Source organism: Anopheles stephensi, chromosome 2 (genome assembly GCF_013141755.1).
Source record: "Anopheles stephensi strain Indian chromosome 2, UCI_ANSTEP_V1.0, whole genome shotgun sequence".
NCBI lineage: Eukaryota > Metazoa > Arthropoda > Insecta > Diptera > Culicidae > Anopheles > Anopheles stephensi.
This window is the reverse complement of record NC_050202.1, coordinates 86,896,347-86,921,999: the sequence shown is the minus strand read 5'-3', so window position 1 is coordinate 86,921,999 and position 25,653 is coordinate 86,896,347. Positions and strand designations below refer to the sequence as shown.

At 49.1% G+C, this 25,653-nt stretch overlaps 4 protein-coding genes across 14 annotated transcripts; 3 read left to right on the top strand and 1 right to left on the bottom strand.

The window, feature by feature from the left end:
• The first annotated feature begins 677 nt into the window (after positions 1 to 677).
• Positions 678 to 18,829, top strand: LOC118504980 (cytospin-A). 11 transcript variants are annotated; one of them, XM_036040123.1, is made up of 14 exons: positions 730 to 979; positions 1,208 to 1,743; positions 6,012 to 6,735; positions 6,861 to 7,037; positions 7,131 to 7,232; positions 12,560 to 13,414; positions 13,503 to 13,812; positions 14,179 to 15,675; positions 15,893 to 16,047; positions 16,120 to 16,329; positions 16,401 to 16,530; positions 17,700 to 17,828; positions 18,118 to 18,392; positions 18,479 to 18,829. In XM_036040123.1, the coding sequence occupies exons 1-14, from the start codon at positions 815 to 817 to the stop codon at positions 18,566 to 18,568; spliced, it is 5,355 nt and encodes a 1,784-aa protein (XP_035896016.1). In that variant the 5' UTR covers positions 730 to 814; the 3' UTR covers positions 18,569 to 18,829. The 11 variants fall into 11 exon arrangements, 10 of the variants coding, with proteins under 10 accessions (XP_035896017.1, XP_035896016.1, XP_035896025.1 ...); XR_004905378.1 differs by lacking the exons at positions 18,118 to 18,392; positions 18,479 to 18,829 and adding an exon at positions 17,315 to 17,476 and having other exon boundaries at positions 678 to 979; XM_036040124.1 differs by lacking the exon at positions 17,700 to 17,828 and having other exon boundaries at positions 724 to 979.
• On the top strand, positions 7,273 to 12,072 carry LOC118504994. Its single transcript, XM_036040172.1, has 2 exons — positions 7,273 to 11,527; positions 11,613 to 12,072. Exons 1-2 carry the CDS (start codon positions 9,862 to 9,864, stop codon positions 11,837 to 11,839), a joined length of 1,893 nt encoding a protein of 630 aa, XP_035896065.1. The 5' UTR covers positions 7,273 to 9,861; the 3' UTR covers positions 11,840 to 12,072.
• Positions 18,830 to 18,989: 160 nt separating the features above from the next.
• Positions 18,990 to 23,269, top strand: LOC118504983 (probable ATP-dependent RNA helicase kurz). Its single transcript, XM_036040137.1, has 4 exons — positions 18,990 to 19,162; positions 19,226 to 22,560; positions 22,634 to 22,836; positions 22,905 to 23,269. Exons 1-4 carry the CDS (start codon positions 19,088 to 19,090, stop codon positions 22,988 to 22,990), a joined length of 3,699 nt encoding a protein of 1,232 aa, XP_035896030.1. The 5' UTR covers positions 18,990 to 19,087; the 3' UTR covers positions 22,991 to 23,269.
• Positions 23,047 to 25,630, bottom strand: LOC118505002 (5'-AMP-activated protein kinase catalytic subunit alpha-2). Its single transcript, XM_036040187.1, has 2 exons — positions 24,777 to 25,630; positions 23,047 to 24,697 (listed from the first exon to the last, which is right to left on the bottom strand). Exons 1-2 carry the CDS (start codon positions 25,248 to 25,250, stop codon positions 23,474 to 23,476), a joined length of 1,698 nt encoding a protein of 565 aa, XP_035896080.1. The 5' UTR covers positions 25,251 to 25,630; the 3' UTR covers positions 23,047 to 23,473.
• Positions 25,631 to 25,653: the final 23 nt, after the last annotated feature.

The following is a 25,653-nucleotide window of genomic DNA, read 5'->3' as shown; positions in this document are numbered from 1 at the left end:
AATATTCATTAAATACCGTACGAGCGCAGTGGTAATGTTTGTCCTCAGCAAAAGTGTACGTTTTGGAAGCTGTTTTCCCGCTGTGGCTGTGTTATTTTCCCGCCGGCTTTTTCCTTCGCTGCACTGCGACAAAACCGGTCGATAATTCATCGTATGGTAGCAATCGACCGCTCATTTATTGATCCGGATGGTTTGTGTGCTAAAAATGGACGATACGTGTTAGCAATCGTTATTCGAAGTCCCCGAAATGGAAATGGATTGAGGGAGAAAACAAATCGAAAACGGGAAAAGTTTTTGACCGGTAAGTTTTTTTTTTTCGCAGGGCGCACCAACGTTTGTTTACAAACAATTCCAAAGCCGCTAAAAAATGACATTCGCTGCTGTTTTTTTCTGCTGGTGCATCATAAAAAATGCAAAATTGCTTGTTTATTTGGTAACGGGTTTTGGTAATTTTGAAATGAGATGATTCCGATATTTTAAATAAGATTGCTCTAAATAAGAAGCAGCTGGTATTAACATCCCGTCTGTGTGTTAGTTTATTCTTTTATCTAGTGAATTACATGATTCATTCAAACAATCACACCCGCTTATCAGGTCCACTGTCGACGACGAGTTGTCGTCACGGTTCTAAAGCTATTTCCAGTGTACGCGCGTTGCTGTGGACACGAATACAAAAATACTTGGGCGCAACAATATCTGAAATATTATCAGTACCGTCGCCTTTCGAGTGGACCGAGTGGCAAACGCGATAGTAGACAGTTGACTGCCCGAAGCACACGACGTGCAAGTAGTGCAAGAATCCCAAAGCCCCAAAATGAGTACATTACGGCAAAAGATTCGGAACGTTTTCTCCTGGCAGCACGACGATTATAGCTTTGAGCCCGTGACGGCATCAGCACAGCCCAGCGATCCACCGCTAGAACCACCCAAGGCAATCAAAACGAGTCGGTTCTTGAAAGGATCGTCCTCAAAACCTACGGTATGTGGTACGGCGTACTTAACCGACAGCGAAGTAACGTGTACGGACGGACCTTGTGTGTGACCTTTTTCTTTATCGCTCCGTGTTCTATCGATGTGACAAATAGATAGCACACAATCGTGGTAGAAGCGTTTCGTAATGCATCCGTGGAAAATAGCTCAGCGAATGGAGTACGCGGGTTTAATGCTATTATGCTGCTTACTACACCTGCCCGTTCTTCTCTTGCAGGGTACGCCTACGAAAGGTGTGGGCAATCGAACGGCCAAAATCAATAAAAAGCGATTGAACCAGATAAATATTGCGCGAAACTCGTCGATCACTTCCGCACAGCTGAATGCCGCGGTGCCGTTGGTGAACATACGGCGTGCTCCGTCGGATAGATCGGTACTATCGGAAATCGACCGACAGATAGTGGTGCCCCGTCAGCCGCCGCCAGGTCCAGGCAAATTATTCACCCGGCCGATAACATTGCCCGGAACCGTGCTTTCCACCGTTTCGGACCGTTCCTTAACGTCGAAAGCATCGTCTAGCCGCACATCCTCCTCTGTTCCTTCCACATTGACAAACGCGTCGCAGAAGGACATCGTGGTGGTAAGAAAAGCTCCACCGGCTCCGGTGATCGATACCGGTAGATTGTTTCAGCGTGCTACAAAGAAACCACAGCCACCCTCAACATCGTCCGGAGCAGCGGCAGTTGTAGCACCTGCGGCAGACAGGTCATCAATTAAACGGAAACCGTTGCTGAGTGGATTCGGTCGACAGAGGTAAGAGCGAAGACACATCAGTTGGTTCACGTTCGAAATGGGATATCCAAGAAGTGAAATACTAGTTAAAAACGACGTTACCGGATGGTTTCAAAAGGGACCTTCAATGCAAATTGGGACAATCCATTTTACTTTCGTTTCGGATTAGAGTGGATTGCCGCAAGACACAAGAGACAGGGTTGTGGATTATCGTAGTGATGCAATGCAAATGTCAGTTGTAATTAGTTTAAAATGTGCCACTGTACGACGAAGGATGTTACTCTTATATTACATACCCTTCGCAATGCCTACAAACCCATATAAATGTCGTAAAATGGGGTAAAAACAACCGTTCAAGAAGCGAATAACGCCCACAGAAATGCCCGTAATCTTCCCCACAAAGAGAGAGAGAGAGAGAGAGAGAGAGAGAGAAAGAGAGAGCGAGAGCGAGAGAGAACACAGCAATACTCATTAGCGTTAGAAATAAAGCAACATAGTTACGCAAGTAGAATATCTAGATAATCCTACGGCAAAAGATAAGCATTCTGGCGGTGAAATGAAACCCATTTTCCAGCGGACCATTTCAGTCGTTGGTTTGATCCGGGCGCGCAACGATCCTACCGTTTGACAGCGTTCGAATATAACCGGTTCGTGCGCGCAGCTCGTTTGACAGTTGTGCCGTTGCATCGTTCGAACCGGTTGGTTTGTTGCTTTTTCAGAAGAAATCGGTGCCGTTTTCGTTGCGTCGTCGTCGTTGTGGCCGTCGTCGTCGTCGAAGGAAAACCGCGGTGGTCGCTGTAGTTTAACTTGCGCGAAACCCTACTAACTAAGTGCGTACGACTAAAGTAAGAAGCACTCGCGTAGCCTAGTTTACACGGGACGGGTGTCTCGATGGATTGACCTGAGCCTGGTGGGTCGGTCGTTCGTACGTGCCTTGTTTATTGGTTGAAACACGAAACATGTAAACCCCGTGGTGCTCATTCGGATAGTTTATCGCCGTTTTTCGTCTCTCTATATGTGTTGGAGAGTTTTGGTGCCTTCGAAAGACGCCCAAAAGCTGTGCCAAATGAGGTGGAAAAAAGTGTCGTGAAGCAAAGTGTACGAATATGCCGTAAGGTTTTTGGTGTGAATTTAGGTTTAATCTTGGTGTAACCGGAACGAATCGTGCCTGAACAAAGTGGCTGAAAATGCATTTGGTTGCGTGTTTGTGTATGCGTGTGATGTGAACGGAGATCACCGCGAGCGAGATTCCTGCCACCGTAGCGTCGCGATATTGCCGTGAAGAAAAGCTAAAGAAGACCGTGTTTTGCTCTTGTTCTTGTTTGGGAGCAGGTTTCTAGACCGGTGGAATATGCTGTTGATGTACAGTGTCGCGCAAGCAAAAAAGCCTTCTCCAACCCAGATCGAGCAAAGCTGCGAACGATTGCCCTTTTAAGTTACGAAAACGCTTCCCTGCCAGTGTCAATGGGGCAAAGACACTGCTGCATCCACTGCATGCAAGATTCCTCCGGGACCACTTTCTTCCAGCGACGAAACCCATAACTCTTCCTGCATGTCAGTCGGGGTACTTGTTCTCTGCTAGCATCCGTCAGCAGTCGTTTTTTTTCGGAACTAAACCCACAGCTCACCCCTAGCCAACCTTTAATTGATGGGCAGGCTGCGCGTTTGCTGGGCTTTGCTGTGTGGTTCATTACTATTTACCGTATGTATGTTTCTGGGCTGCTTTCTCTTTGAGAACCGAACTGGCAGTTCACACTCCGTGGCGCCGACCGGCGATCACACGGTCTTTCTCTCTCCTGTCTGCGCGCATCTTCCGTTGCTTTTCTTTTGGAACGGTTTTTTGGCTAGGCGAGTGAGAAATGGTAGAGCTGCTGCTGCATCGCAACCGACCAACACACGCAACTTTGGAACGGAAACGGAAAAGGAAAACCCATGTACAGCCTGCTTTGGTTTGATTTGCTTGGTCCACTTCTAGTGCGGTGGAGATATCCTTTCAGTGCGACTTTAATTCGTTATTATGGTAATTTGTAGTGAGCGTAATTTTACCTACACGTTCCTACGACAAGGAGCACTCCCTCTGAACCAGCATCCAAGGAAGCTATGGGAACAATCACATCAACAGCCGATCAAACGTCCTTGCAGAGGGCTAAGGTTAAAGAAACGTTCCCTCCAAGAAGCGCTTAATCTCCGCTAAACTTCGTTGGTTTGTTTGTAAACACCAAAACATGTTCCCCTTGGGTGAGCACAAGCTGTGCCGTGTTGCGCTATGCGAGGTCTGGGTTGCGTTCGACGGGCCGTTACATTTTACACCCATCGTCCGAGCACAAAACAACGATTAGGTATGCTGCGCACGTCGCGCTAACAAACACTTGCTCGAACAAGATCATCGGAAATTAGCACGGTACTGAATGTGTGGAGTGCTGTAATGACACCCAGGAATGTGTTGCGGCTTACCAGGCGGGGAATTGAATTGCAAATCTTCAGTGCATCACGGACAACGTGAATATCACGTCACGGCGAGTGGCATCGCAAAAGCAAAACAGCGATCGTTCTTGGCTTATGCGCTTAAAATGTGATCAAACACGATCGCGCGCTAGTTCTTTCCCATTTTATCGCAAGTATCAATTGCAACGGGGGACCACCGGAATTTTTTTACGACCAATCGCCGCCATTCAGCATTCTATAAATCATTTAGACGAACATCATACGGTCAATTACACTCTTGGATTGCTCAAAACAGAAGCTTCAATTAATGTTTCTACGTTTCGTTTAAGCCATCCGTTCGAACTATCCTTTACACCGCACAGAAGAAGAGAAAAAAAAACAATTACAGAAACACACAGGAAATACAGCACCACACGCGCCATTCGAGCGTTCGAGCCGATTGAAAACAAAAGTAATGAATTAATAACCCACCCGCACGGTCAGGCGACAATTTTTACGTTTTGCACCCTTCGCCAACCCACACACGCCACCCACCGGTTTGCCACTTTCGTTCAACGATGGCGATTTAATGAGCCAATTTTTCGCTACGGGGGTGTACCGGAGCAAGAGCGCGTTGAAAAGCAAGCAGCAGAAGAAAAAAAAACCACCTGTGTATAAAGCGCATGGGTGCATTCGCGCGTCTGTTTGCGTTTCGATTGCGATTCGATCGGTCGGGGAACGGCCGGGGCGAGGTGGTTAGACAATTGGCCTAGACTGAGCCGCGGTGGCTGCTGCTGCGGTCGTTTTACGCGCACGGTGCACCGGTTGTTTAAGGAAACTGTACCTGACCTTGGAACGATAAGATTAATTGATCCTACTACGTACAAGCTTGACGTACGCAGGCTGTCGCCGCTCGACTGCAACAAAACGGCAGCGAATTCCCTTTTCCGGAACGGGGAGACACTTTAAACGAAAAAAATCGTTCATGGTTCGCGTGCCTTCACACCGGCGCGTGATGAGATCGACAGCCGAACATGGCATTCATTTGCAACGCATTCTACCATCGGGCACATCAACGGTGCGGCACCATCCATCTATCCATCGTGCACCCTTTTCTGGTTCGTGGATAGCTTACCGCCCGCTTGCAATGGTTTAGGTGACTTTCGGTTTTGCCAGTCGCGTATCAAATTGCTCCTTGTTGTTTACATGAGCCACGAGTGACGCACTCTGGCAAAAGGGCACACACACACACAAACCCGATTCCCGATTGGCGCGAAGGCATATGAGTCGTGCATAAACAGTTGCAGATTTGGGACTGATGCTGATTTGATTCTGTGCAAATGTACATCTAATGTCCATTGATATCTTCCAAACTTTAAAGAAAACCGCCCACTCTCCCCCATTATCGAATGGTAGTGAAACGGTCAACTATTTAACTGGGGTTAATCAAAGCAAAGAGTCTGGATACCGTTTTGAAGAGTGAAGCGAGCGAGAACTGCTGGTCGTTTTATGCAACCTATCGATTAACCTGTCGTTCGATTTGTTTTCCAATTCCAAGTGAGAAGTATGAGCGAAGAAATATTGCATTCCATTGAACTATGGCAGACACTGGAGATGCTCTGTTAGACTGAAACGCCGAATGAAAATGTGTTAGCAGCGATTCTTCACCATGTAAACAGTGAAACAAGCGAAAGAGAAAACAGTTCCGTTAGAATACATTCACCGCTCGTGCCTTGCACCAGTTCTTCCGGGTGCTAGTATACCTTTGCGGATATCCCATTTCGGCGTGAAAGAAGAAGAAAGTGCACCGAGTCGACAGACGTGAGCGGATAAACTATGATCAAGCTAAAATCATTGTTCCGCAGAGGGCAAGGTCCATCGGGACCGAAACATCAGTCACAACAGCAGCCGGTATCCTCCGTCAGTGTCGCGGCGGCCGGTTCTGGCCATGCGGAAGGTATCACCGGCACCGGCGGTTTGTCTGTAAACGGAGGTGGAGGTTTGCTGAAGAGTGCTGCTTCCGCCTCGAGCCTAGAATATCCGGTCGTTTCGAAGCCGGTGCAATCCGCACGGGGCACCGGCCAGCAGCAGCGTTTCAACGGGTCGAAGGAAAAGCTGGACCACGCTCACCATCACCACCTGCAGCATCACGATCATCACCAGCCGCAGCTTCACACGCGGCAGCAGCAGCAGCAGCAGCACCACCACCATCATCATCCCCAGACCAACACCACACAGCACAGTCGAACGGCATCGGCCCAGATGGCGCAAATGGCGACCGTGTCGGCGAATCACTTGAACAAATTTCCGGCCTCGGTTAGCGACGATGGGGTGTTGCTGAACGAGCGCGCCGTTGACGTCGTCGCGGGCAGCGGGCTGAGCGCGAGCATGGAGCAGCTGACCGCTATCAGTTTCGTGGGCCCGGAGAAGGCGAAACAGCCATCGCCGAGCAAGAGTCGGATGGCCGAGCTGCAGGTGCATCTGGAGAAGCTGCGGTCCGAAAACCGGCAGCTAGAGCAGAAAGTGCACGAGATGACGAGCTGCCAGGAGGAGCTGTTGCTGTTGCGTGACGAAATCGTGAAGCTCAAGGTAGGTGTACCCGGGGTGTCAGCGCGGTGGCATTCGGTAGCCGGTGTCCCATGTCCGACGATACCGTTGCAATTGCCTTACTGAGCGTGCCGGGTCGGTATTTCGTTTCATTGCTTCACACACAGGCATCGCACGAGCAGAGCAACGGCGAGCTGCACCGGCTGCTGAGCGAGAACGAATCCCTCCGGGATCGGTTGAAAACCGTCGTCCAGTCGCCGCTGTCCGATTCGGAAAAGCAGCAGCTCATACGCAACACGCAACGGTTGCACAGTTCCGCACCGGCATCGATCGCGCTTCCGAATGTAAGTGTCACGGAAATTGTAGCGAAAAAGGGATTAGCGAATTGAGGTCTCACTGTGCTTTCCATTCGTCGTTCTGTCTCTTCTTCCCAGCAGAACATGGATGCTGAAGGAACGCCTTGCGTTACGCCCGACTGGGACAAACAATCATCTAGCAGCGAAATAGCGGTGGCCTGTTTGCAAGATAAAATTATTCAGGTTAGTAAACTCTGACACATTCATTTTTTTCCGACACTTTATGGCTCGTTATGGACGCAACGAATGATTACTTCCACGTTTGGCCACGGGTCATCTCTTTTATCGTAATGAAAGTGTAGTTGTAGATCGAGAAAATATTTGCGCAATTGCCAATTAAACGAGCGATGATCACTGTATGTTACACTTTCCCGCATATTCGATCACTTCTAGTTGATCGATTTGGTTTCGAGGTGATAAGCAGAAACAACAAAACAGCAATATGAAATTACCGTTGAAGCTATTAATTAGTGTGGTGTGTCGTTACCAACAAGATCACCGAAAATAAAACCCCTTCTACATCCAAAATAATTCTAAACGGTCGTGTCGTTAACGGGCACGATTAATTCCTCCTCGCTTAACACCCATCGTTTACGTTGCTACCTGGTATCTCGCACCGTACTGTCGTGCGTAATGTGTTTGATACTGGCACGACTGCTACGAGCTTGCGTGGCCCAACTCTTGGTGTTGGTTTAGATAGATAAGATAGGCAAACCATTTATTTTGCAGTTGTTTATGATACCTGCAAACACTTTTCACTGAAGTAGAGTTCGGCGGTGATATAAGTTACGGGGTTGTTATGCTGCTGCTGCTGCTGGTGCTATCGGGCGACCAGAAGCGGCGTGTTATCATTCGAAATTCCTAGTAAATTATTCATCCAGCTGTTTACGCTCTAATCGGGACAGCATGTGCAGGGTTTTACGATATTAAACAATAGAAGATTCATGCTCCATTTCGTAGGTCCCAATTCGGATCTGTTGAAGAAGTCACGGGAGGACTTTTGAATGTGCCAATAGAACTGAGTAAAAAGGTTGGTAATTGAATCGAATGGCAAAGGATTGGAAAGGAAGCTTAAGGATACATCCTGTTCCTGCGAGGAAATGGGCTTTTTTATTTCCTTGGTAAAAGTAGGATCATATGATCTGCTTTTCCTTTTCGATATGAATATCCTATTGTCGTTCTGATCATCTCTATCCCTTCTTGCCCGTGTTCCTGCCTTGAACCCTACGATAAAGAGTGAATATTAATTTATTCACACCCATTAACTTCCCGTAAGGTGTTATCTGCATTCTATGTCACCATTTGCAATGCATGTAAGTGATGCAAAATTGCGCCGTCTCCACTGTTTGGGATCTTTACCGTAGGTATCATGTTTCACTGTCTGTTTTGCAAGCCTCCTCCCCAGTAGAATGAATCGAAACGTTTGTTGCGTTGAGTTGTGACGAAATAAATCTCCCTATGTACATGGTGGCGCAATGCATGTTGCGCTCCTTCTCCGATCGATTGACCATCTATAGCACATAAGCGAATATTTGATCTTCTTATCGGAAAAGATCGCTTCAGGGAGCGTTGTACATGCGTGGCAAGTAAAGTGCCGAAAGCGACTGCGCTACAGGCGGCTTTAAATTTTACGCCAATTCCGGATTAAAGAATCGTTTAAAGATGCTTTTTCCGATCGCGCTCATACTTAGCGAGCGCTATTCGAATGTCCTTTTTCGTTCCGAAGTCCCCGTTCCTTTAGTGCGATGGAGGGAAACTATATTTATCTTCCTGTCACCACCAACCAACACCACCAGCAGAGTACGGAATTCCGTGCCGTACCACACGCCAAGACCAACGCGATAAAGGACAGAGACAGAGAGAACGACCCTCCAGGAACAGCTGTTTTTATTCTCGCCTGGCTACGCGTCCTGCTGCACCTTTTTTCTTTTGCCATACGCACCGAACGCGTGCAAGGGGACCGATCGTGCCCTTTGCGCTTCTCTTTCTTGTCGTTCCGGTGCGGAAAGACATTTAATGATTCTGGAGCTGCCCGTTGTTCCCTTCGGGCACTTCCGATACTGTATGCTGCCACTGACGGCCTCCGTTGCGCAGAAAGAGAGGGCCTATTTGTGAGGGCAGATGTGTGTATTGGGCTGTGTTGCGAGACTTAAGGTTAGCGCCGTAGCAGTAGACGTAGCAGAACAGCCGGACATGGCGGGGTATCCCTTAATGTACTGCGCACCGTTTGTTTGGTCCCCTTGGGTTCTTCCTGAGGCCGGTTGCGTGTGCCGTGTGCGCTAGTGGGGTAGTGGCGCGTGCTAATACCACGGACACGCCGGCATATTGACACATTGAAGGGACAGGGGAGGAGGGGACCAGTGGTGGTGGCATTAATGTTGTACATAAGCCAACGGCGAGTGTACATTTTTAACGAACTTTTCTGACTACGCTTCCCGCTCTTGCCACCGGTTCGGCAAGGGGAACGGATCCTGCTGGTGGTAGAAAAAGAGGGTCTTTCTTTCTTCTTTCTTTTTTTTTCAATTTTTCGTCCCCCTGCCGAAAAGCGACCGTTTTTCTTCTCGCTACCAACGGAAACATGCGTACCGTACCACACCCGGTGCGCAGAAGGCTTCAAACCGTTGCGCAGTGAGGATGTGTGTCTCGTTGGTTGGTTGGAGTGCGCGTTAGTGTAGGACTTAAGGACCCCGTGGTGTTAAAGACTGTGATTCTACGTGAATCTTGTGAACCTGAAAGATCAGCTAAAAGTGTGATTTAGTTAAGTTAAGTGAGTTCATCGTGAGTGACACAGAAAGCATCGAACGGCAGCAGCATGACTTCACAGCACAATTACACCAATCCGGCGTTCTGCCAGCAGAGTGAATTCTACACGCCGCCCAAGACGCCAGGAATGGCGGGCTCGCTCATGTCGATTGCGGCCACAACGACCTCGGCAGCAACGCGCCGCAATGAACAGCTAACCCGCTCGTACAATCGCATCACGTCCAAGATCGTCAATCGACAGCACAGCCTCGCTTCGTTTGACCAACGTGCGCAGTTTGGTGGCTCACCCATGCCGGGAAAACCGTTGGTCAATAAACGTCTGCTCGATCGATATGGTCCTGTCGGTGGGAATGGATTACAGCAGCAGCAGCAACAACAGCCACCCTCGATGAACGGTAGCACCAGCGGTAGCCGTTACGCATTGGTTCCGGTGGAGGAGATTCCCTTCAACGTGGTGCGCAAGTACAGTGTAGTCAACGAGACGCAGCTGTCCCTCGGCGTCGCGGGAAGTGGCTCGCGCAGTGAGGAATTTTTAGATCGCGTCGGAAGCGTGCCGAATCTGAACGGAGGCGATAGAGCACGGAACCAGCCCCGTTTCGGTGGTGCCAATGGAATGAACCGAACGCACGAAGAGGAAGGAAACGAGGACGATGACGATGGTGTGCATAACCTATCCGATCAGTTCCGCAGCTTGCCACCGATGATGTCTTCCCACTCAACGGCACTCGATCAGCACTCGAGCTCGCGGCTGAAGAACGCATTCTCGTCGGACTTCGGTTCGAAGTCGTTCATACTGTACGATCAGCGCAATAACCAACGCTTCGAGATGGTACCGACGGAGGAGGACGAGGAGCTGGTCGACGAGAACCAGGAGATTATACAGATGCATAATGGACGAGCTCATCGGTACGCGATCATTCCGAGCATTGCGGACGATGAAGACGAGACGTGTCTTAGCAATGGGACGGATGAACCACCAACCGCCATCCATCGTACACCATCCTCACTATCGGGACAGCAACGGGATGGTAAAGGGACTCCTGCTGCCCTCGTCCCTCGTCGCGAAGCTCCCACACCACACATCCCCGCACCGGCTGGATCTCTCACTACGACGCCGTCCAAAGTGCATCCGGGGCGGGAGGAAACTACGCCGAAGAAAAATCCCGCCACACAGAAGCTTCACGAATTGCTTACGACACCCCAGAAGCCACCGAACCCGCAATGGCGTGGCTATCCTTCCTCTCCTTCCCCGTTCACCGCTACAACACCCAACACCACTCCAAGGCGCGGCGGCACTGCACCAGCCGGAGTGCCACCGGCAATCATGGTATCCAGCACACCGAAACAACACCCGCCAGCGATGATGATTCCCACGACAGCCATCATAAGTCCCCGGCTAAACTCAGACATCTACAGCGAAAAGCCGTTGCCGGATCCGGAAAAACCTGGCAACTGGGGAGGAGGCTCGCTACCGAATGGATCAAAATCTTGGCGAAAGATGGCGAACGCTTCGGCCACGATCGGAGCCGTGTCGCTCATGTTGATCCTATGCGGTTTTATGAACTCTGGACTAAGCCTCTACATGACGGCAAAGTTGGGCCGCGAGTTCTATCTTGACATGGGAGTTTTGGCCGGATTTTCTGCGATAGCGCTTGGAATTTTGGGCTTCAAGTCTCGCCAGTGTGATTGGCTACCGAATCGGAACTACATGTCAGGTAGGTGGAAGAGCTGCTTTATGGAGAAATGTGAGCAATTTACACATATGTCATTTGTTTCCTTCCGCTACAAAAAAAAAACCAGGTTTCGTGTTGGTGACAATCTTTTCCCTGTTGAACTGCTGTGCGGAGGTTATACTTATGACGATGCACCCTTATCCTGGAACGCCGCTGAACGATGTCACTACCGGCATTATCCTGGGACTGTCGTCGTTGATTATCTTGCTGATCAGTCTCGGCGCCGTCACTTCCCGCTGGTGTCGCGCTCCACCGCCGGATAATCGTGTGGATGTTTGCGCTACCGGACCGTAGTTGTTTCACCGTAACAAAGATAAAGTCTGGACAGGACAGTGAATTATGACAACAACAAAATGAATTGTTTAGTTACAATTTTTCTACAAAATCCTTAATATAATGCGACCCTAACGCGCATCACAAAGAGAGTGTATAACGTAACACAACAAAAAAACCAAAATATTTATTGTAAAGCGTTTGTTAACGAGTACTTAAGAACAGAATAAACAAGTAAAAGAAGCACAAGAAAACGAGTGTCTTTTTTATTGAACTAGGGAACCACCTGCCGGCGCGTGGTGAAGTGACGAACAGCAGCAGCCAGGAGGAACGCTTTTGAAGATCATCTTCGCGTTGCCGCGCAACCCTTCTGCGGGGAGAGTACATAAAGAGTACGTAATCGCTGCTAATGGAATGTCGCCGTCGGATGCATTTTTTCGTGACATATTTTAACTCCCATTCTTCGGAGCGCGTGTGCGGAAGTGCATTCTGCATGCTTAAATTAATTATCATTATTTTGCTCTCGATTCGCGCCACATGCGTACGAAGGATGCGGAGAAGAGAAGTATGGAAATTCCAGTGTAAAAATGTGTGACAGGTGGTTTTGCAAATCGTTGGTTGCTTTGTCTCAAACGTGAAGTAATCATTCGTCCGCATCTCTTGCTGTGGAGTATTATCAACAATTATGCCATGGATTTTCTTTTTTCTGTTGGTCTATCACTTTGGTTAAATTTTTCGTAGATGGAGGAAACGCACTATTCCACGAACGAGGAGCTACAGGCGACGCTGCAAGAACTAGCCGATTTACAGTCGCAAATCATGGAACTACAGTCCGACAATGAACGGCTCGTCGAGGAGAAGGACGTCATCTTCCAATCGCTCTGCCGCCAGACGGAAAAGCTAGAAGATACTCGCACCCAGATCGGTACGCTGCAGAAGCTGCTGTTGCGCGAGCCCAACCAGCAGGACGTTGCGCCGACGGATCGTGAACAGAAGCTGGTCGATCTGCTGAAGACGGCCCAGGACGAGCGGGAATGTTTGATGCTGAAGCAGGAAGAGCTAAACGGCGAGCTAAACGAGCTGAAAGGTATTATTGACGAGCGCAGCGGGGAAGTGTCGAGAGCCCGCGCCCGTATCAGTATGCTGGAATCCTCGCTGGATGCGGCAAATGCGGAGAGGAAGGATGCCAATGCACAGCTGATGGAATCGAAGGAAGATGCGTCGGTGAAGCTGATCGAGATTAGCCGATTGACAACGCTGCTCGAGAATGCGCGGGCCAAAATTGATGAGCTCGAGCAGGATCGGGCGATGGGCGACAAGACGGACCTGGAGGAGTTACTCGATGTCGCGCGGAAGGAAAAGGATCAGCTCGAAACGCAGATTGCGTCGCAGCAGGAGCAGCTGTCCATCGGCCAGTGCGAAATTCAGAAGCTCAAAGATCAGCTGGCACGCCTGAACGAGGAATGCAAAGTCGTGCGCAATAACGCCAAATGTGTCATCTCGGACTTGGAGTACAAGAATGAAACCGTGACGCAGGAAAAGCAAAAGATGGCAACCGATTTCCAGCAGCTGCAGGAGTCGATCAACGAACTACAGGTAGCGCGAGCGACGATGCGAAGTTGATGACTCTTAATGTACAGGTTCTTTAACTAATTGCCGTTTGCTACTTTCCTTTACGCCACAGGTTCAAAACAAATGCCTCCTGGAGGACAAATCCCAGCTGGAAACGCTGCTGTCGGAGACGCAGAAGCATCTCGGTGAAACCGAACGACAGCTGATGGAAAAGACTGAGGAACTAAACCAAGAAACTAGGCTTAGGAAGCAGGAAGCGGACGAGTGGGAACATTTCCAATCGGACCTGCTGATGACGGTCCGGGTGGCGAACGATTTTAAGACTGAAGCACAAAACGCGCGCGAAAAGCTTGCCCTCGACAATAAGGCACTGCGCGAGAAGGTGCGCGTGCTCGAGCAGCAGATCGAACAGTTGAACAAACGTAAGTATCTCAAACATTGACCGCTAGGTACGAGTAACAGTATGTGCATGCAGCAATCTTACGAAGGAAATTGCGGTTTTTTTAAATTTATTTTGCATGCGTAGCATAATTTGTTTCATTCAGTTTGATCTTCCTATTTTTTGCTAACTTTTCATCACATTTGTAACAAAGTGCCCTATAAGTTTGTAAGACTTGTTGTACAGTAGAAGTACGTAGGTGCACAGCTAAGATCTCGTCGACCTATTTACGTCCTGCAATCTCTGCACAGAACCGGAGACAATCGAACCTCCCCCCTAACCTAACCTCTCTACTGGTTGAGGGTTTGACGGTAGTGGTAGAAGTAGTAATCATTCGCTGTTTCCTCAGAATCGCTAAAGGGTATCGGCAATGCAGACGATGTTCAGTTGAGTTACGAGCGGTTGAACGTGCTTAAGCAGGATCTGTGCGCTTCGGCCGAGAATTTGAACACATTCGATCGGAATGTGGACGAGTTTTCCCACCGTGTTCAGTTGCTCCGCAAACAAATGTACAATTTTTCGCTTGATCGAAAACCAATCAGCAGCAGCACCAGCAGCAACACCATGCTCGGTACTGTTGGCCTTAATGATCGACCAAAGAAAAGCACGTCGGTGCTATCACCTGCGGCACGATCCGTGCAGGACTCCGATTCCGATGTGCCACCTCCGCTGCCAAAGACAAAACCCCCGAAACTAGTGGTGCGTTTCGCCGACGATCGGTCGAGCGTTGATACGTTGGACAGCGTAGGATACGAGTATAGCAGCAGCGAGACCGATCAAGACGATTCCGAAGTGATTGGCACTACTAAGCGGAAATTGACTCCGTTCGAGGATAGCTACCGGAGTAAGACACCATCCTCGGAGAGCATATCAGAAGGTAGCGTGACGGCCAGTGAGGACGATCTTGCCGAAGAAGTGGGCGAATATCAAGCTAATCCTCCCGCGTTCCGGCCGATAGCCGCTTCACAGAGCACGGAAAATCTGTTCCACAGTCCCTACGCCCTCTTCAAACCGATTCCTCGGTTCGCCTCAAAGAGCACGCAGGATTTGAGTTCCACCGGGCGTACGGATGGGTTTTATCCCCGGCAGCACAAGCATCGGCACCGTGCGCTCAATTACACAGACTTTGGTTCCGGGTTGTTCTACTCCAAAAGTAGCGACGATCTTATCCTGCCCGATATCGATGGATTGACGCAGAAACCCGCTACGAACTTGAGCAAATTTCGTAAATTTCGCTGTGAACGCTCGGTAAGTGGATCGAGTTTGAACAGTTTGTTGAAGCTGGAACGCCAAGAGCAGCACCTGAACCAGCAACCGCAGCCGGAAACTGATACTATGGCTGTGAATCAAGCTAATACAGCAAGCCACGCTGTGTCAAGCGAATCGAAAAGGCCGTCACCGTCACTGGCCACTTCACAAAAGGCATCTGCTGTGCAGCATCAAAACGCGGCAAGACTGTCGGAGCACAAGAGTAGACAAGAGATTCGTAAACCACTACCGCTTCCACGAACGGACAGCGAACAGAACTTGGCGTCACAGAAGACGATTGTGTACGTAATCGACGAGCAAACGAACCAGTTCGTCCTGGAAGAAGAGCTACAGAAGCGCAAACAGGAACGCGTGAAGCGCGAATCCGCAAGACCACATGCTGCCTCTACTTCTACCGCTCCTCCACAGCTGCCCATCAAAAGCAATACCAAATTTGTCGCAAACCGCAAGGTGGTCCCTCCGACTCCGGCAGCATTAGCAGTAACGTCCGCCGTTGCGCCATCCGAATCATTGTACGAAAACCTTCCTTACCGAAGAAGTATTGTATCAAAAAGTTATTCCTTTGACCATGATCCTAGTAAGTTTATTCCCCATTTTTTCGGTTTTGCATGTGTTGCTTGTTGAGTCGCCTGTTGTGATGAGTCGCCGCTTCTCTTCCCGTGCCGCTTTGTGCTTGTAATCACCTGTTTGTAATTGTTTCTAACGTTCAGCTCTGTGTACATAATATGTTTCAATTCGATTCGCATTTCATTTACCTTACAACGTTTCCTTTTTGTGTGTGTGATGTTTTGCAGTGTTAACATCGAAAGAAACTCAATCGCAGTCGCTGATCACCACCGTGCAGCAGGAAATGGCCGTACGGCGGCAGCAAAAGTCCGCCATCCAGCGGCAAGATTCGAGGCTGTCGGTAAAGAGTCTTATTGAGAGTATTGAAAATTCAGCCAAACAGGTACGGTGTCGTACGGGTTGTTTGGTAGGGGAGCCGCTTTATTTAAAACGATCTCGTCTTCCGCTCTTTCAGACCAAACTAAATTCCGACTCACGATGCAGTTCCAGTTCGAGCATCAACAGCATTCCAGCTGACGCCAATCCGAACCTGTCCTCGAAACATTCCTCTATTAGCAGTACGACCAATAGCAACACTTTTAATAACAATGAACACGACAGTATCAGCAACAATATGAGTAAGGGCCATGTAAATGGCAACAACAACGACGAAAACAACGTAATCGTAAGTTCAAATCCTAACAAAAAAAAAAGTTTCTAATTTTGCTAATGTTAATGCCTTTCGCTTCAAAACAGCAAATTCCTGTACAGCCCACGGCTGTTGTGCAATCTGGTGCACTGCCAGCCAAAAGTCCGCTGAGAGAGCAGCAGCAACCAACTGTAGGGAGTAACGTGAACAGTAATTCTAAGCCCAACGCTTCAGCAGGTAATTCACGGCAACGTGCCCACATTCAGCCATTTTTTAGCCGTCCCATGTAGTAGATGCAAGCAAATGCAATGCATTGGCATGCGCTTGTAGTGTAGAATGGAGTTTTCCTGTATGTTGGTAGTTTGTGTTTGATTTTGTTTTCATAATTATCAAAGCTATTTTAGATTTAAATTTTATTTTTAAGTTTTATTAAAAGCACTATCAAAATTGCATGCTATAGTAAGATCATAACCATGGTTGTTGCCTGATTTGATTCGAATAAATTTTAATAATATTCAACCAAAAGCGATCCTTTTCTAATATGCACCCTTACTAACGAAACTGAACCCCACTGAACTGATTTACTAACAAACAAACAAACAACACAAATACTATTTTGAGAAAATAATGTAGACACTTGGGTTTATAAATATAAGTTCACTGTTTAATTTGGTCTAGTTCGTTTAATCCGAAGGTTATTGTTGTTGCTGGTGAACAATTGGTTGCACTATTATTCGTAGTCTCTTTCATTTTACTCCTCTAATTTATAAGTTTTTTCGGAAATAATTATAATCCTGGAACGGTTGAAATGGTGTGGCACCACAAAATGCGGACAGTGGATTTCCTTATCGATGTTGGTGTGTAATTGCGCTTCAAACGGCTATTTGTTTCGTCGCTGTGTTTTCTTCCCGTTTTCCCTCTCTTGCTTCAAATGTAAACGATTTATGCCTAATATAAGACTTTCTATTGCATGCGTTTCTGTTTCGTTTCGATTTTTTTTTTATATTGTGTTGCACGGCAGCGTTGTTGCTGAGCAATCACATGTGTCTGATCTGCATGCAAGCTTTATTCTTAGTCGCACTACACATTTTCTTCAACATTCTTGGGGAGCACTGAAAGCACTAAAAATGAAAAATAAATACGGTTGATGGCATATTTATGAATCTAATTCTACTACTGTTAAGTAAGTATTAATTGGTGAATATATTTCAATGCTTGCAATATTCGTCATACAAAAGCATGTTTTATAGGATGGCTAATGATCGTCGTTTCTAATTTATTAACGCCTCATACAATGCGCATTGTTGCTATGGGAAACCCCTTTATGGTGTTGGCATGGTATTGTGCTTTTTTTTGTTCTTTTGTTTTTATTTATTTCTCTTTTTCTCTTTTCCAACGTTTTATAGACACAGTAATGTTGATGAAAAAATCCAATCTTATCACCAGCAACAGTGGTTGCAATACGACATTAAACCCTGCAATTATTTCCCACAAAACGATGGACTATGTGCGTCGAAATAGCTACAACGACATAAGTATGTAAACTCGGTTTAATTCCTAGTTTGTATCAGCTCAGTTGTGTCCGTTGTTTGGCCCGTGTTTTGTTACTGCCTTTCTTTTCATCTTTGATTAAATTGCGCTAAAATCGTTCAACTGATTGTTTCTAATTATTAGTGACCTTTGTGTGTGTGTGTGTGCAATAGCGTAGATGTTTTGTAGCTAAATTCCACTAAGCAAAAAAGGACATGACACTGCATCAATTTGTCGCAATGCATATCTGTAACACAAGGTAACTTTTCGTTTTTTTACGTTCAAACCCAACAGGTGAACGAAAAGATCCGTTGAATGCGTTAGTAAAAAATGGAGGCTCAAAGCGTAATGCTCTGCTCAAGTGGTGCCAAAACAAAACGGTTGGATATCGGAATATTGACATCACAAACTTTAGCTCCTCTTGGAACGACGGTCTGGCACTGTGCGCCATCATGCATTCCTACCTGCCCGATCGCATTCCTTACGATAAGCTCAACCAGAACGATAAACGGCGCAACTTTAGTCTAGCGTTTACTGCGGCCGAGAGTGTCGGAATTCAGACGTCTTTGGTAAGCATCTTAACACGCGGGGGGATGCAAATTCGATTGAATGTTTTTTTTTGTCTAATCCCGAATGTGCATTTCCCATCCAACAGAGCATTGACGAGATGTGCCTTCAGGAGCGACCGGACTGGCAGCAGGTGATGGGCTACGTAACGGCCATTTATAAACATTTTGAAACATAAGACCACTCCACGGAAACGTGCAGCATTCCATTGCGTATTTTTACCAATTTTTCTTTCTACCGTAAATGGCCATGAACGCTGGCTTCGCGGGCGCAGCGGCGCCGTGTATGTGCACTTGCTGCAGCTATCGGGCATCGTATTCCACAATGCTCATACTTCTTGTTATTTATTTTATTAGATTACACCCCCGAATTGCTTCGCTATTTGAAACAAAAAGTACTATGAATGTTGTTGAAATATATACATATGCATAAAACTGTGTTTGGTGCCTTTTTCTCTAAATATTTTAGAAAGAACGGTTCGATTGTATGCAACTGACAATTCAAAATTAAATAACAGTCCAAATATGCTGATGATGCCCTCCCATTGTGCGTCAGAATGCACTGCTGTCAAAACATTGGGGGAAGCAGCTGTCAAAAGCACGTGCGCCGTCCAGAAATGTAAACATTGGTGTATCAGCACAACAAAAGGTGCCGGTCGTGTTCAGCAGCAGCACTATAAAATCGGAAAATATTCAGAATGGGTAAACGGAGGTTTAACGAAAAGGGTCGCCAAAAGGTGGAAACCGTCATCGATGATTCGGAAACGAAAAAGGTAACACCACGAATCTGCAAGAAACGTTGCGATGCATGATCATCACCACTGAAACATTTACAGATCAAGCTAGACTTCGCACCGGACAGCGAATACGGCGGGCAGGATGATGCGAATGCGCTGGTGCTACCGTCGAAAAAGCGTGCAACCAAAATCAAAAAAGATCGTACAGTGGTTACCAAAATCCTGTCGAAAAAGCAACGCAAACGGCTGGAGAAAATAGTGGACCAGAAAAAGAAGAAAGAGAATCGATCTTCGCTTCTGGCGTCGCTGGTCGCTGTGCAGGCATCGCAGGAGGAGCTGAGCGGCTTTCGGAAGCTAAGTGAAGTGCAGACGAAAGGTCTTAAGCAACACTTCAAGGAGCAAAAGTATGGCGTTACGCTGGTGGAAAAGCCTGTGAAGCACGCGAAAGTACCCGGGGCGGCCAAGATAAAAAGTTTGGTCGGTAGTCGAAGGAAACGGCTGGCCCTGTTGCGTCAAGCGGGTCCAACAGATGGTGAGGAAGACGAGCATGATCCCAACATTGTTGGTCTGAACGATCCGTCCTCATCGTCGAGTTCCGAAGATGAATCGGATGTTCCCTCGGAAGAGGAAGAAGTGATGCTCGAGGAGCAGCAGCAAAATGGTGAAAGCAATGATGAAGTGGAACAAATGGAAACCCCTCTAGAACAGCCTGCAGAACCACCATCGAAGAGTGAAGAAGCAGCAAAACCGCCATCGGACGTTACACCATGCAGCGCGAAAGAAGAAACCCCCGTCGTTGTGGATCGCAAACCAGCCGTCTACATTCACGTGGACCGTGATTCGAAGATACAGGCCGACCGTCTAAAGCTGCCAATTCTCGGCGAGGAACAGGTGATAATGGAGACGATAAGCGAGAACAAAATAACGATTCTGGCCGGTGAAACGGGCAGTGGTAAAACGACACAAATTCCTCAATTCCTGTACGAAGCCGGGTACGGTGAGCGGGGCCTTATCGGCATTACCGAACCACGGCGTGTTGCCGCCGTGTCCATGTCGAAGCGTGTGGCGATGGAAATGAATCTGTCCACCGATGTCGTATCCTACCTGATTCGGTACGAAGGTAACGTGACGGATCGGACCAAAATCAAGTTCATGACGGATGGTGTGCTGCTGAAGGAGATTGAGGTCGATTTTCTGCTCAACAAGTACTCGTGCATCATCTTGGACGAGGCGCACGAGCGGAGCGTTTACACGGACATTCTGATGGGGCTGCTGTCCCGCATTGTTCGGCTGCGTGAAAAGCGTGGCAACAATCCGCTTCGAGTCATCATCATGTCGGCCACGCTGCGAGTGCAAGATTTCACGGAAAACAAAAAGCTTTTCCTAGACACACCACCCGTCATCAGTATCGATTCGCGTCAGTTCCCGGTGACGGTGCACTTTAACAAAACCACACCGGAAGATTACTTACGGGAGGCTTTCTTGAAGACGGTAAAAATTCACACGAAACTGCCGGAAGGAGGCATACTGGTGTTTCTTACCGGCCAGAAGGAGGTTAACACGATGGTACGCAAGCTGCGCAAGATGTTTCCGTGCCATGGTGAGAAGGAAGCTGTAACCGTGAAGAAGGAACCAGAAGGACAGGAGGATGATGAGCAACCGAAGGACGATGAGGAAGAGTTTGATAGTATTTACCTTGGCAAGAAGGGTCACAAAGGGACGAAGTCAAAGTCAGAAAGGAGACGGAAGCGTGGCAGTAGTGCGGTGACGGTTCCGATGCTGCCACAGATTAACTTGGATGCGTACGATCTTCCACACGTGGACGATACGGAGGGTGATTTGGCGGAAGAGAACGAGAGTGACAGTGACCTAGAGGCCGACTCGGACGATGAACTTGATGCGGATGATCTTGATACGGGTGTGTCCGCTCTAAGGAAAAGTCAACCCCTGTGGGTACTGCCGCTCTACTCGATGCTGTCCCCCGACAAGCAGCAGCGCATTTTCCAAGCTCCACCGGAAGGAGCACGACTGTGCGTGGTTGCAACGAACGTGGCCGAAACGTCACTCACCATTCCGGACATTAAGTACGTGGTCGATACGGGCCGGCAAAAGACCAAGCTGTACGACAAAACGACCGGCGTGACCGCTTTCGTCGTAACGTACACCAGCAAAGCGTCGGCAAACCAGCGAGCCGGGCGTGCTGGTCGTGTTGCACCCGGCCATTGCTATCGGCTCTACTCCAGTGCCGTCTACAACTATGAGTTTGTAGATTTCGCTCCTCCGGAGGTGCAGCAGAAGCCGGTCGATGGGCTAGTGCTGCAGATGAAGTGTATGGGAATCGACAAGGTGACCAACTTCCCGTTCCCATCACCGCCCGACCCGGTACAGCTAAAGTCGGCCGAACTGCGTTTGCTGCAGCTGGGAGCGCTCGAAGAGGTGATTGTCCGCGCACCGGACGGAAGCGGTAAGGTGCAAAAGAACCAAACACTAACACGCGTCACCGAGCTGGGACGGACGATGGCCGCCTTTCCAGTGGCTCCACGGTTTGGGAAAATGCTGGCCCTGAGTCACCAGCACTCGCTGCTGCCGTACGCGATCTGTCTCGTGGCGGCCCTTTCCGTGCAGGAGGTGCTGGAAGAAGTGTCCCTCTCGGAGGCGGACAACAACACGGAAGCTGGGAAACGATGGCGCCAGAAGCGGAAAGTGTGGGCCGGTACGGGTGAATCGTTGCTGCTAGGGGACCCGATGATTCTCCTGAAAGCGGTCGGTGCAGCGGAACATGCCAACAGCAAAGGTTTGCTGGAAGAGTTTTGCACGGAGAACGGCATACGGATGAAGGCGATCCGGGAAATACGAAAATTGCGCGTTCAGCTCACGAACGAGGTGAACGCCAACTTGCTCGATATGAATCTGATGGTCGATCCGGACATGCCCCCACCGACCGCAACACAGATACGTCTGCTTCGACAGCTCCTTCTCATCGGTATGGCCGATCAGATCGCACGCAAGCTACCGGACAGTGAAATCAAGCTAAAAGCGGACGCACGAAGGCTGAAGCACGCGTACAATCTACCGATGATCGATGAGCCCGTCTTTCTGCACTCCAGTTCCGTCCTCCGGCGGGAACACCCCGAGTGGGTTTGCTATCAGGAAGCGTACGAAGCGATCGTCCCTAGCGGTGGCGAAGGTGCGGGCGAGGAGGACAGTAAAACGAAGATGTTCCTACGTGGCATTACGGCCATCGAACCGGACTGGTTGCCCAAGTTTGTGCCGAACGTGTGCAACATAATCGACGTGCTGGAGGAACCGATCCCACCGTCCTACAACGCGGCGACGGATACGATTGAATGCCACGTGAAGACGACGATCGGCAAAACGAGCTGGGCGATACCGAACTCGCTGGTGGAGATGCCCAAAAATATTCTTCGCTGCAAGTGAGTGAGGAGCAAGCGAGGAAAAGGGCAGGGAGAGAGTGTCTAATGTTAATGTGGTGTGCTTTCGTTGCAGATATCTTCTAAAATTCATTCTAGCCGGCATTATCTTCAAGCAGCTGAAACAGTTTCGCAAATCGTTGCTTTCCTCGCCGGAATCGGTGCTGAAGCAATACTCGTCGGCCGTCCCACGAATCGATGCCGCGCTGAAGCTGATGCTGGCGAACGAAATCTTTAACGCGCAACGTTTCCACGAGCTGTGGAAGGCGGATTCAAAGTGTAAGGAAGTTGCCTGGTTGCACTGGCTTTAGCAACGTAGCTCTAATCGGATCGTTTTGATGTTTCAGTTTTCCTGAAGGAATATTGTGACTTTCTGCCGGTTTCGTGTCACGAAGACGTTGGCAATCTGTGGCCGCCGACGGAGAATTATTAGCCAGCTGTGGCAGTGACTCCGGCGCGTACCAATAAATGCGATGGTCCTGTGCTAACTCCGAAGGTAATTTAAATTGTTTCGTTATTTATTGAGTTTAGAGGAAAATGTCTACACTTTAGTACAACAGATGACCGGAGCGATTGACGTTACCTCCTCCAGTGTTATGTGTCTTCTTTTGCACTTTTGGGAAGCATAGCTACATGGTCTAAACCGTTAGTCTTTATTCTAAAATGTACGCGAAAGAAACAACATTTTCGAAATGTAGCGTTCAACAAATCACATCGCAGCAACCGTCCGTCCGCACGTACTCTTAAGGCATGTGTCTACTATATATTATCCTCTCTGTTACTTACGCGCACACATACACTTTCATTTCGGTTGATGTTTGGTGGTTTTTGGCTTTCATCTACAGCGTCGTTAAATAATCTAATAAAATATGGTGCATCAACAACAGAACCCCCGGCCCAGCCCGGCCCGGCCAGGTTAGCGCGCCAGCTGTGCTATCAGCGCCCCGCACATCTCGAAGAATTCCATCGTGTGGTGGCCGCTGGGCTGCATGTTCGGGATGCCCATCCCGCCGAAACCGACCGGTGGCGGTGGTGTCAGGCTTTCCATAATCACATCATCACCCTGCTCGACCTCGTCGTTCGTGAGCGACTTGAAGTCGAGCAGATAGTTCTTCGGATCGACCTGGTACAGCTGGAGCGACATCTTGACGTGCTTGTCGTTGCGCGCATTGTACTTGCGTACGCGCACGTGGTACGGGTTGATGATCTTCCACTCGAAGTCGAGCGCCTTCATGGCGCGGTACACCTCCAGCATGATGTCGTTCGGCTTGGACTGTGACCGAATGCCCAGATGCCACTTGGCCCGCTTGACCGGCGTTCCGCGATGCTTGTCGATCGGCATCACTGCCGAGGGGGACATGTTGCTGAGTGCGGGCGATGGCACGTTCTGGGCGGACGTTGTTACTGGCCGCTCGCGCAGCGGAGCGATACGCTCCGGATGAATCGAGGGAGATTTGAACGGTTCGTTGGGGGTGCCTTGCGCTGAACCGGCACCGAGGGAAGCTGGCCCTTGCGGAATGCCGAACTTGCTGTCCGCTCCCGGTGGTGGTGGACTCCCGGCGACGTAGAACTCTTTCAGCTCCGCCTTGGCTGCCTCATCCGCGATGCGCTTGTTGTCGATGATCAGATGGTACGCGATCGCCAGCTGGTCGTGTGGATCACCGCTGAGCAGTGCGTTGTGGACTTCGTGCTCTTTTACGCCAAACTTGTCGCACACCTCGCGAATGGCGTTCGTGTCCACCACGCTACTATCCTGCTCGACGGGCGATGGGAACAGGTACGCCGGCAGATCCTTCTGGAACCACTCGTGCTTCTTAATCTCCTCGACCGTGGCCCGCTTCAGCGGATCAACCTGCAGCATCTGGCACAGCAGGCTGACCACCTGCTTGTTCAGATACTCTGGAATGGGAAACACGCCCGATTTGATCTTGCGGAACAGCGTCGGAACGTGCTCGTCGTCGAACGGTAGCGTGCCGCAGAGCAGTGCGTACAGTATGACACCGCACGACCAGATGTCCACCTCGGGGCCTGCGTACAGCTTGCCGGAAATGACTTCCGGGGCCGCGTAGTTTGGGGAACCGCAGGACGTGCGCAGAAACTCGCCATCCAGCATCATGTTCGATAGACCGAAATCCGCAATCTGAAACAATGTTGGGAAGCGAATGTTAGTCCTGTGTACAGGTCTTTCTACCGAGGCCAAGCTGTCCACTACCACCTACCTTTACATGGCGATTGTGGTCGAGCAGCAAGTTTTCCGGTTTCAAATCGCGATGCACGATCATGTGCCGGTGACAGTAGTCAACGCCGGAAATGATCTGCTGGAAGAACCGCCGCGCTTCCGACTCCTGCAGCTTGCCGTTCTTGACGATGTAATCGAACAGCTCACCGCCGCTCACGTACTCCATGATCATGAAAATATCGGTCGGAGTCGAGATGACCTGGTACAGCTTGATGATGTGCGGATGACGGAACAGCTTCAGGTTCTGTATCTCGCGCCGAATCTTGCCCACCACATCGAGACTTTTGATCTTCTGCCTGTTCAGAATCTTGACCGCCACCTTGTGCTTCGTCACCTGGTGCTCTCCGATTTTTACCTTACCGAACGATCCCGTGCCCAGGGTGGCACCCAAGCTGTAGTGGCCTATCTTGACCAACGGCTGGACCGTGGCGCCCTGCTGCCCTTTATCGACCATCCCGCTTCGAGGTGCAAACGTTCTTCCCGGAAACAAACACTTCTACGTCTCGGCAGGCACTTGGCTCTCTCTCTACGCACAAAAAGTGTCCTTCAACTTTTTCTACGCTTTTTTCTCGTTCAAGTACAACGCGACCTCGACACTCGGATATTGTGCTTGTTTTGTAGCAGCTTTATGATAATACCTCAACGCTACACCTCACTATATAAAACGGTTTCAGACGGAGTTAGCTCTACATATTGAGCGTATTCCGAATGAGGGGGTTGCTAGCGATTTTGTAAAGAAATTGTGGATTGTAAAACCAAAACAAATATTTCACTACACGATTGACAGTATTTCACCTTTTTCGTGGGGCAAGTGCGCCCCACAGTGGGTGTTACCAAATGCTGGTTGATTTTCTTGC